An 11,717-nucleotide genomic window follows, 5' to 3' on the forward strand; every position below is an offset into this window, starting at 1 on the left:
CTCTATGCCCCCCAAAGGGAAATGCCCTCAAAGGCACACCTCGTCCTCACCAACACCCCAGGGAGCATGAACCCCTGCCGAAGGGCTGAGCGCGCGCAGGCTGCTTTGACCGTGTTGGGCGCCGTGCCTCTTCGGAGCTTCAGCCTTTTGTGCGTAGGCCCGTGGATAGACCTACGGCGTGCAGAGTACCTGCTACGAGCCTCAGCTGGGAGGTGGTGACGTGAGGCCCTGGGTCACTCCGCCCCCGAGCGGGTGTCTACTCGGCTGAGACGCCTCTGCCTAGGGACGCCCGCAGAGGTTCCAGTCTGCGGCCAGGACAGTGGGGGAGAGGTGAGCGTCTGCGCAGCAGGCAGGCGCTCCGTTTCCCCAGCTAGAGTGGCTCCAAGGGCAGCAGCCGCGAGGGTGAGGTTCCAGAGGATCCTTTCTGCCCTTCAGCAGGCCCACCCCTCCTCCCAACATTTGGTAGGAGAACCTTTCCTGCGGCAGCGGCTCCTTCCAAAAGGCGGGATTGGCGGCCAAACTTCACGGATGCTTCCTGTCCCTTGCTTGCACCGTGCAGTGTGAAACGCCTGTTCCGTGTCCGGCTGTGGAGTGGATGATCTGTATGGCCCAGCCCTGCCCCTTGCGGGGCGGGTGGAGGTGCCCGAGACTCCAGCAGGGCAGGCTCGCCGCTCTAGCGGCGTTGGGGAGGCCGATCTTCTGGGCATCTTGGTCTGGAAATGCCCGAGTATCCTTGGCTCGCTCCCGCATTGCTGCCACCAGGCCCTGCTTGTGCTCGGCAGCTGCAGGTGCCATACGTGCTGGTACTTCACTGAGCCGCGGGAGCGGGACAGCTCCCGTGGAGAGCATGGTCTTAAGGGGTCCTCAGGCTGGGCCATTTCAGGGACCGCAGCGTATTCCTCTACGCCTGCGGCGCTGGGTAGGCTGTTGCCAAGGAGGTGAGGCCTAGGCGAGAGGAGGGCACAGGGTCGCCCACTGCCAAGCATCTGCCACCTGGGCTCTGGGCACTGGGCTGACGTGGAAGCCTGGCCTGGCCCCTCTCCCGGCCTGGCCGTGCCGGGAGAGAAGGGTGAGGCCGTGGAGGGCGGATCCTGCCCGACGTCAGGGAGCCCCACACGTTAGCAGTGCATGCAGCGTGAGGGAGTCAGGGCCAGGGTCCCCACCCCTAACACAGAGAGCCAGGACGGCTAAGGACAAAACCGCCCTAGCCTCCCGGTTTACCACCTAGACTGGAGCCCCGGGGTATCCTGTCTCGCAGGCTCTGCAGGGCTGACTTTTGCCTCAGAAGCTGAATCAAAGCCACTCACCATGAATCATCGGGCCCTGTCCCAGGCTGAGGCAGAGAGTCTCCCGATACCAGCCCATCAGTCCCACGGACGTGGTGGACAGGGCACGATCAAATCCCTGGCTGGCAACACCTTCACAGCGAATCCACAGGGGCCTCACTCTCAAGGTCCTTCAAAGAGCTGACAAATCCCCCGAAATCTGCATGGGAAAACGGCAGCCCTCCGGGGAGATTGCTGCTCTCGCACAGGCAACTCTGCCCCGCTGCCCGGCACTCTCTGGGGCGGGGGGTTGGGGGGGGCGGGGGGGGTGCCGCTTCGAGGCATGGCCAAGACCACGGGCGCTAAGGCTCTGGAGCATGTGCTTCTGTCCCCGGCGGCTCCGGACTTGTCTTGTTCCTGTACGCGTCTGCTTGTCTCGGCCCAGGGAGGATCGTGCGCGTCCCTCTTTGCCCGTGTCTGTCGTGCTTCCTGAGCGTGGCGTGGCGTGGCGTGTCTTGGTCTGGGTCTGCCTGGGCCGTCTCGTCTCTGATCTCGCATCCCTGCCCGAGCCCACAGAGGCACAGCTGGGCCTGCATAATGGCCTTTGGCCCTGGTGAGCCTCTGCCCTGCCACAGGCGCCAGGCTGTTGGCCCGACTTGTGTTTGGATGCATTTCTATCGCTGAGACAATCTGCCCGTGAACTGGACCCCGTGGTTTTCAACTTGGAGTCAGAGGAGGATGGGGCTGCCTCAGTAATCTAGGGGAGCCCCGAGGAGTCCTTGGCTGCCAGGGCCGTAAGGGATGCGCTGACGCATCCTTGGGAACAGGGGAAGAGCCCCGCACCTACTGCCGGTCAGCGAGGGGTAGGGATCTCAGTGGCCCGGCCTCGGTCATGAGGTCACTCATCTGCCTCACTCCTCCCACTTGCAAATGCTCTGTGGCTTTGGGACTCAAAGGCCAGTCACCTGCACGCAGCGTAGACGTGGCCAGCTTTTTAAAAGGCCGCCCGTGCTGCTGTCGCCCACATCTTCCTCCAGGGCCGTGAAGCCAGCCTCCTTACTGACCGGGGCCGCCTGGCGTCCACGATGGCAGTGCCTGGGTTCTGGGTACGCCCTGCCTGCCTGTTTCCACCCTCTCTTCCTCCCGGACTTCCTCATCTGCTGTCTGATCCATGCTTTCGGGAAACATGACTGCGGACCTCGTTGACACCACGGGATGGAGCTGTGCTCAGCCCACCTTTGGCTTCCCCACACGGGGGTGGTCCCTTGCGCGTAGGCAATGTGTCCTTTGGGCCTGGAGGCCTTGCAGTGTATGAACTGAGCTGGGGGCCGACCAGTCCCTCCCGCCCGGCCTCCGCCCTTCCTCGCTCCGTCCCCGAGTCTGCCTCCCCAACCCTGCCCGCGCCTGTCCCTCCCGCCCCGGTCCCTCTCCTCCCCTCTCCCCGTCCTTCCCGTTCCCCCTCGCTCCCCCTCGCTGCTGCTTCTCCTTCTGGGCTTCTCTGCGTCTCCTCCTAGTCTCCCCACGTCCCCCCTCTCCCTGTCACCACCCCAGCCTTCCCCCATCTCCAAGGCTGTGCTGTTTGTAGTGCAGTATTGCCACAGGGCCCTCCGCGAGTGTTCTGGGTACGGTTGCATGTGCTAGGTCAGTTTGGATTCATTGCACCAGTAACTCCAACGTCTGCACTGTTTCAGGGGCCGGCTCGGGAAATTTGCCTTCTCCCCTCGGACGGACAGGCCTCTTTCTCCCTGCAGGCGCCCCTCTGTGCGCTGACAGGGCGAGTTTGCGAGAGAGACACTTGGGCCCACCAAACACCCTGCCCGTAACCTCGAGGCAGCTCCTCCTGCTTCTTTCCGCTCAAACTCCCCCAGGACAAACCCACCATTCCTTTTCAATGAGGCCCTCCCACGATGCAACCGCGACAACGCTGGCAGCCTTGCCGTCCCCCACGGGGACTTCCTCACACCTCCGGGGGCACCCGTCCTATCCGCCCGCTGACCCCCTCCCCACCCCCCCACACACACCCTGGAGCGACCCCACAGGAGGGCAAGGACCTGGTGAGTACCAGAGAAAGGGCACATGTGCCGTCAAGGCTCACTTGGCCATCCCCTCCCCGGCTGGCACTCCACTCAGCCACGGACACACACTAAGGGAGAAGTTGGAGCAGAGTGGGAAGGAAGACTGAGAGAGCCCCCGCATCAAAGTCAGGCGTCGGAAGAGGACGCAAGGAGCAAAAGAGAGCCAGACAGAAAACGGAAAGGGGTCGCGCAGAGCAAAGTAGCCGGGGCGCGCGTTTTACCCGTGGCTGGGTCCGAGAAAGAGGCAGTTTCTCTTTGGACTAAGCGTCTGGCCCCTTGGCATGCCGCCGGGGCCCAGTCCCGGAGCTCACTGGGGCCGGCCTAGCAGCTCTGTACGCACCCTGGTGGCCAGGCACCTGGGCCCCCTTGCGAAGAAATTTCAGGGGAAGTACTCGGTGTGCAGTTTCCTTCTCTTAAGGACAGCTGGGGCAGGGGTGGGGCGGCGGGGGTTGGGGTCGGGAGGCCGATGGTCCCTGCGCCCAGCCCCTTGGGGGCGCCCCGGCTTCCCCCCCACCCCCCCACCCCCGGGCAGGTCAAGGGGAAATCCAGGTGACAGCGACGCGGCCGCCCTTGGAGCACCAGCCGCTGACCCCAGGGCTTTCCCCCACTTGCGCTAAGAGGTGCGCGGGAGGCTTTCGGGCGGCGCGCAGGCACTGGATTCAGCCGCTGGGTTTCAATTCCTGGTGCCAGCCGAGGGGTCCCAGGCGGACGGGTGAGAAAGGGACCGTGGGTCTGTGATGCCAGGGCACTCGCGGGAAAGGCCTGAGCGGTGTCTCTGAAGAAAACGTTTGGGGTCGCGAGGCGCGCAGGCCACAGTGGAGGACGGCCACTGGCGGGCTCCCTGGCTGGCTCTTGCGCGCGCAAGGGAAAGGCTGGTGGTGGCCACGCCCCCTGGCCTATCACTGGTTGGACCCGGAGCTCCCAGCGTTCTGCGCGGGGCTCAGAGTCTCCATCCAGCCCAGGCCGCAGGCGTGGCCGCCCAGGCCCCCCCACGCCCGCCCCTGCGCCGGCGCCGGCGGCCCCCGCCCCCCACCGCCACGCCGGGCGCTTTGCGCACGCGGGCTTCAGGCCGGCGCACTCTGATAGGCGGCTGCTGCCCACCGCCCTTCCCGGGCGCGGGAGCTGCACCTGCCGGCCCCGCCTCCATTGCCTTCCCTCCGCAGCTGCCTGGGCTCAGGGCCGCGGCCACATGGAGAGTGAGTCGAGGTCCGCGGAAGGCGGGGCTGCCCCAGAATCCGGGAGCACCTTGGTCCCAGACGGGGGCGGTGAGGAGGCGGCGGCCCTCAGGGAGACCGGCTCCTGCGGGCACGCGGGGGCGCTTCTGGCCCCAGAGGCTGCGGGGGTGGTGGCAGAGGCTGTGCGGGAAGCTGAGGCCCAGCAGGGCACAGAGGAGGCCGGCGCGGGGGAGGAGTTGGTGCTGCTGGTGGAGGACGTCATGGCGGTGGTGGAGGTGGTGGCGGTGGAAGACGAGGTGCTGGCGGTGGAAGACGAGGAGGTGGCGCCAGCACCGCCGGTCGAGGAGCCCAAGGAGCTGCCGCAGGCGGAGCCGGTGCCGCGGGCCGACACAGCCGGCGCCCCACTGGCCGCGCTGGAGGTGGTTCAGGAAGCGCTCCGCTCCGTGGACGCCCAAGCCACCAGGGCCTACATGCGGCTGAAGCGCAGGGTGCATCAGAAGCGGAGCTGTCACCTGGCGCGAAGAAGGGCCATCATCCAGGCCATCCCTGGCTTCTGGGCACACGCCGTATCCTTCCTCCTGCTGGCTGGGTTTTGGCAGCTGTGGAGGAGAGTGGGAGCAGGGCGGCAGGGAGCAGGGCCACAGCCAGGGGCAGGAGAGCTGCGGGGATGGGCCCGGCTCCGGCAACCATGGGCCCCACCCACGTCCAGCCGTAGGGACACCCCCAGCAGTGGGCCCACCCCCCAGCAGTGGCCCCAGCCTTGTACTGCGCAGCATAGCGGGCCAGGGTCCAGCAGCGGGTGGTCCCCGGCCAGGTGGGTGGGGGCGGGGGTGGGGGGGGGTGTGGGCGTTGTGGGGGAAAGGCAAGGGCTGAGACCTGTGCTGTCCTCCCTGAGCAGAAGCCGCGGGCCAGTGCTTTGGGGCCGCAGCACCCCAACACGCCTCTGCGGTCCCGGAACCCGTGTCAACTCTCTCGATTCCTAGCGAAGCCCAGTCACACTTGTCTCAGAGCAGATGTCGGAAGGAAAGGGTTTGGGGGGTACCTGGGGCAGATGGAGAGGCTGCCCACTTCATTCCCTGTCCTTCGAAACCCGTATTGTTCCCGTTCCCGAGTTGACGGCAGACCCAGGGTTGTGTGCGCTTGCACCCACTGAGAGTCAGTCAGCAGGCTGCCAGGCTTCAGCGGACCCCAGGACCCGGGACACGGTGCAGCGGGTGCTACGCACTCGGCCTCCCCAGGCCCTCCTGGGCAGGCCGAGGCCCCCGGCCCAGCTGCTCACAGACACGGTTCCTCCCTTCCTGCCTCAGCCTCTCCATGTCCCCCACCCTGTCTCTCTGTCTCTCTGCTCCCTGCCCACCCTCTGTGTCTCTTCGTCGGGACTTGGGTGTCCCTCTCTCCCCTCCTTCCCGCCGGGTCCTCCGACCCTCTCTCGCTGACGCTGCCGGGCTCTTGCTTGGGACCCTGGGTGTGCAGCCATGCTGCAAGTGAGCGGAAGAGCCCCCTTGTGGCACAGGAGGTCCCGCAAGGGCCCCGGGCTTCAGGTGAGCAGCCAAGCCAACAGGGCCGTGAGAGGGGGACCGAGCACATCCAGACAGCCAAGGAGGTGACTGACTGCCTCCTGGCACAGCCGACCACGGGCACGGGCCAGAGGGACGTAGGAAGGGAGAGCAGGCAGGCTCTTGGTCTTGCCCTGCGGGGCCCCGTCAGCCTCAGCCCTGTTGATCCTCGAAGGCTGGCGACGCCCCAGCGCAGAGCACGGGTGATGACGGGGCACGCGCTGAGGAGGTTGGGAGGGAGGCAGTGCCTGCTGTTTCCGCACACGCCGCATCGGGTCCCTGGCTCTGCGTCGGGAAGGGCCGGGTCGCCCCTGCTTCTCTTTCCGGACCACTGGACCTGGAGGCTCCTTGACCCAAGGCAGATCCTGAATCACCCCCAGATATCAGCCGTGAAAGGTGACCAGGACCCAGACATGCTCAGCTACTTGACCGATTTAGAGGTTCGCCCCGGAGACTGAGGCCGGCGGCCGTGCCTTGGGAGTGGGGTGTGAGCCCGAGGGGGTGCGGCCGAGTTGCTCGGAGCCGCGGTCAGTCAGTCACTCAGGCCAGCCAGGGGACACGTCCCCCTCCCCCTCCCCCCCCTCTGTCTCTGCCGGGGCAGGTGGAGGAACTGGGTCGTCCCAAGTACCGCTGCAGGTTGATGTTTTACTTTGGGAGCAACCCCTACTTCCGGAACGATGTGATCGTTAAGGAGTATCACCTTAGCATTGCCGGTAGGAGTGGGCTTGAGCTTCGGGGGAGCTGGCGGAGGGCCGCCGGGCACGCGGGCCCGGGAGCGGGAAGGGAGGAGGACGGGGGACTCGCGGCGGGCGAGGGGTTTGGCACCGGAGCGGGAGAGCTTGTAGGTTGAGAGGCGAGAGCGGGCGTGGGTCCTAGGCCATGGAGAGCCTCCCTTAAGTTTCCTCGCCCTGCAGGATATAGGGCCACTCGGTGCACTCCAGTCCAGTGGTTCTGGGATTATGAACGTGGAGCTGCCAGCCGCAGGCGAGACACCAGCAGCCTGAACTTCTTCAACTGGTTGTGTGACCCCAGCTGCCCGGGGTCCGACAGGATCGCCGAGGTGAGGCCCCTGCAGCCTGGGTCAGCAACGGTGATGCTGGAGTCCCGGCTGCTGGGGAACGGGCCGGGGGCCCCGTGCTCAACTGGCCTTTTGTCCCCTACCAGGTCATCGTCGAGGACCTGTGGCCCAATCCCTTGCAGTACTACCCGAGGCAGGAAGGCAGCCTGTGGGGATGAGCGGAGCGGAGCGGAGGGCCTGTCGGTGAGGAGCCCGGAGGGCTGGGTCCTGAACTGTGTGTGGAGGGTGCCGGGGACAGTCAGTTGAGTGGCGGAGAAACTGGAGGCTCGGAGGAGCCTGGGCCCACGGAGCAGGTGGCAGGGTGGGAAGTGAGCCCGCGGGAACTCAGAGCACCCACACGGGGCGGAGGATGTGTCTAGTCCGGCAGCTTCACGCCCCCTAGGCCGTCCGCCGGGAAATCCCTGGTCCATCGGGCGAAGCAGGGCTTCTCCACCCCACTTTCCTGAACTGTCTCCCACGGCTGGCGGCCCCTCGCTCGGTCCTGCTGCCACGCATTCCGTTGGGGATGGCCTGCCTGTTTTTGGGAGTCGGGCTCCTTGTCCCATCCCACTCTTGGGCCACGGTTCCCTGACTGCCCTCCACGCTCCTGAGCACCGCCTGTCCTCCCACAGCCATACAGACGTCCTCGGAAAAGGTCCTAGGCCGTCTGCAGGAAGGTCGTGGCGCCCTCGCGGAGGAGGAACAGGCGTCTCCCAAGGACAAGGCCTGCTCTCAACGTCACCTTGGCAATCAGTGGCATCATCCATTTTCACAAAGGGCTAAGACTTTTGTGTGGTTTCTCCTGTTTCTCCGTGTGTGTTAGTGTGAGAGAGATGCGTGTGTCTATGTGTCGGAGCATGGCAGATGGGTGGACGTGGACACCACAGAGCATCCCCGTTTGACCACCCAGAAGTATTTGATGAGGCCTCCCCCGTTGAGAGACATGGCGCCTACGGGGTGCTCTGCCTGCACGCGATAGAGACCGGGAAAAGGTTCAGCAGGGCAGCTCTAGAGAGCATCCTGCCCATAGCTGCAGGGACAGGGGGAAGGGCCATAAACAAGTTCCAGAGCACTTTGTGCCCATGTGTCGGTTGGTATCGGGGGCACAGGAGATGGCCACGAGGAAATCAGCCTCTTGGGATCCTCCAGCCCCGATCCTGTTGGATCCCATGGGTGGGGGTGATGTAGAGCATGGGGGCAGGGCCCGGCAGGGCTTGGCGTGCGGAGAGAAACCCCCCCTCCCTAGGCGGGACCTGGCAGAGGATGGGAAGAGGCAGAGCTCTCTCGGTGAAGTCTTGTTCTTCAGAGCAGGGCACACAGGAGGGGCAAGGTCCTCCCAAGAGGGGCCCTCGTGGCCCCAACGCTCTAAGTGCCATCCTATTCCCATCGCTTGGAGAGCTTTCCCAAGTTGCTCTGCTCCTGGAAGTGTGCCCTGCATTGCTGAGATGCGACGTCATGCATGCTTCTGGTCACGTCACGTCCCGCGCCAAAACCAAGGGTCCCAGGAGGACCAAGCAGGAGGCGGTCACTCGCGATCCCTGGGGACCTCACCCCCCCCCCCCACCCCGGCAGGTACCACCACCCACCGCGGGGGACTTCCCACGGATGTGTGAGGGAACGCAGGGGCGCTCCATGCCATGGGCTGTGTGACATCGTGGGTGTGCTGTGTGTGAGGGAGCAGCGGTGGGCGGGTCCGCGTGCGTGTGTGTGTGTGTGTGTGTGTGCACGTGTGCAAGCACGTTTGGCCGCCTGAGCATTCCTCGGAGCGGCGGGCCGTGTGTGTGTATGATCCCGCACTTGCGTGTGTGGACTTGTGCGTCCTCTTTGGCTCCCCTGTGTGCAGGACAGCATGTGTGCTTCGGTGCTGCGTGTGTGCGTTTCGTGTGCGCGTGTGTGGCAAGTGTGTATGCTTGCATTCCGGAGACAGTGTGTGCTTTTGTGTCTGTGTGTTTGCACACCTATGGGAGAGTGTGCGGCAAGGCCTCGTGTGGCTGCATGCACATCGGGGTCGTCTGTGTTCTCGTGTGCTGCGTGTGCATGTCGGCATGGGCACACTTGTGCCTCTGAGTGTGGCCACGTGTGCGTGCCTCGTGGGTGTGTAGGCTTCAGTGCACGCATGTGAGGGTTTGTGGGGAGCGTGCACGTGTGTGTGCTGGACGCCGTGTGTGTAGGTGTCTGTTTCTTGGGTGTGTGTTTACATGAGCAGGACTGTGTCTTGGTGTGGCCGGCTGTCATGCCCGGGAGCAGAGACCGTGTGTTTGTTGCGTATGCCTGTGCTTCGAAGCACCCAGGCACGTGCGCACGTGCGCACGCGTGCACGCAGAATTCCGCAGGCCAGCGTGAGGTGAGTCGTGGGTATGTTGTGTGCACGCATTTTCAGGCACCGCTGGGTGTGTGACCCTGCAGGGCTACACCTGTATGGCTGTGGCCCAGAGACCTTGCATGTGAGGGTGTAGTGTGCATATCCTTGTGTGCCCACAGATTGCTGTTGGGTGTGGTGGGCTTGCCGGCCCAGGGCTTACTGTGGTGTTCTGTGTGTATCTGTGCTGTAGGTGTCGCCACCCCTGCATGCCTCTGTGTTGGAGACTCTGTGTGTGTGTGCGTGTGCGTGCGTGTGTGTGTGTCTGTCTGTCTGTCTGTGTGTCTCCGGGGCCTTCTTTGTGCACCGTTGTGCTGGAGCGCTGCCGTGAGTGTTGTGGGTGCATGTTTCCATGTGCACTTCCGAATCCAGTTGCGGGGCTGAGGGTGCATGACTCTGTGACAGAGCTAGGATGTGTGCAGGGGTGCCCGTGCAGGGCTTGTGTGCGTGTGTGTGTGTGTGTGTTTGAGCAGTTGAGTGTGCATGTCCCTATCAGGGAGGTCACATGTGTTTCTCACCTGTGTCTGTATCCTCAGGGTGTGTGCATATCAGTGTGTGTTTTGGACCATTGAGATTGCCTGAGTGTTCAATTCTGTGGATGTTTTTGGAATGCGGAGGACCACAGGCCTACTTTTTTCTTGAACAGGGCCATCTGTGTACGCCGGTGCAGGAGACCTTGTCCGGGTTATCTGTGCGTGCATGTGCTCGCAAGCACAGCTGTGTGTTTGGGAGGGCAGGGATGTATGCCTGAGTGCGTACTGTGTGTGTGTTTGGTGTAGTGGGCTCTGTGGGATTGCAGGATCATGAACCTGTGTGTGTGTTACGATGTGAGTGTGTGTGCGAGTGGCTACATGTGTGTTCCGGTACGACGCAGACCATTGGTCTTGCTTGCATGCTTCTGTATCCTCAGGGCTATGTGTGAGTGTGTGCGTGCTCAGATGGGTCACGGTCAGTTGTGTATGCCTGTGCGCTCGAGGCCGTGGATGTGGTGGGGTATGTGTTAGTGTTTGGGGGCACACACGTGTACGGTGTTTATGGTGAGGCCACCTGTGTTTGCCTGTGCCGGACCCTGTGTGAATTGGGTGTGTTCCGTGTGTGTTTTTGTGAGCACTTATGCGGCTGCATGGAAGGAACGGTGTGCATACCCCAGGTCCAACTGCACAAGTGTGTATGTAGTGTGTACAGTGGGTTCGCATGAGCGTGTGTGTGTGTGCCTGTGACACAGCAGTCACCTGCCTCCTGACACAGCCGACCACGGGCACAGGCCAGAGGGACGTAGGAAGGGAGAGCAGGCAGGCTCTTGGTCTTGCCCTGTTGGGCCCCGTCCGCCTCAGCCCTGTTGATCTTCAAAGGCTAGCGACGCCCCAGTTCAGAGCACGGGTGATGACAGGGCAAGCACCTAGAATATATATATATTTGTACGTATATATGTGTTGTGTTTATTCCCAAAGTAGCTCTCTTTCTATGACAAGTTCCCTCTCTCTCTTATTTTTGACACTTAATGAAGTTTATAAAGCTTTCTCTGACTTGGTTGGAAAACAACCCATTGTCAAATTAACATTTCGAGATGAATTATTCTGGGCCCCTCAGCATGAATAGATAAAAAAAAAATCAGAATCTAAGGGAAGTGCATAGCAAATCCATTATTAGATACCACTACACATACATTAGAAAGTGTGTAATGAAAAAAAAATTGCCTGGAAGGTATTGGGAAAATGGAACACTTGTGCAGTGCTATTAGGACTGTAACACGGTACAGCTGTTGTGGAAAAATAGTATGGTGGCTCCACAAATAATTTACAATATAATTATCCTTGCAACCAAATCATCCCACTTCTAGGATATATCCCCAATGGAACTAAAAACAGACATTGAACCAGAGACTTCTATAACATCATAGCACCAGTATTCTTATAGAAAAAATTGGGAAGCAACTAAAATTGCCCTTGAAGTGATAAAATGGATAAATATTGGCCTTCAAAAGAAAGGGAATTCAGACATCTCTTGTAACATGGAAAACTTGGAAACGATTTCCTAAGTGAAATAGACAGGATACAAAAAGACAAATGTAGGTGCAACCACTCTGGAAAACAGCAGGGAGGTTCCTCAAAATGTTGAAAATAGAGCTACCCTATGACCCAGCAATTGCACTACTGGGTATTTACCCTAAAGATATAAACGCAGTGATCCGAAGGGGCACATGTACCCGAATGTTTATAGCAGCAATGTC

General features: G+C 62.0%; 1 protein-coding gene across 1 annotated transcript; it reads left to right on the top strand.

Annotated features, from left to right (window-relative positions):
* The first annotated feature begins 3,621 nt into the window (after positions 1–3,621).
* On the top strand, positions 3,622–7,307 carry LOC123935946 (testis-specific Y-encoded protein 1-like). The gene is made up of 6 exons (XM_045996796.1): positions 3,622–3,735; positions 4,266–5,081; positions 6,434–6,511; positions 6,673–6,784; positions 6,986–7,131; positions 7,236–7,307. The coding sequence occupies exons 1-6, from the start codon at positions 3,622–3,624 to the stop codon at positions 7,305–7,307; spliced, it is 1,338 nt and encodes a 445-aa protein (XP_045852752.1).
* Positions 7,308–11,717: the final 4,410 nt, after the last annotated feature.

This window comes from Meles meles, chromosome Y (assembly GCF_922984935.1).
Source record: "Meles meles chromosome Y, mMelMel3.1 paternal haplotype, whole genome shotgun sequence".
NCBI classification, from domain to species: Eukaryota; Metazoa; Chordata; class Mammalia; order Carnivora; family Mustelidae; genus Meles; species Meles meles.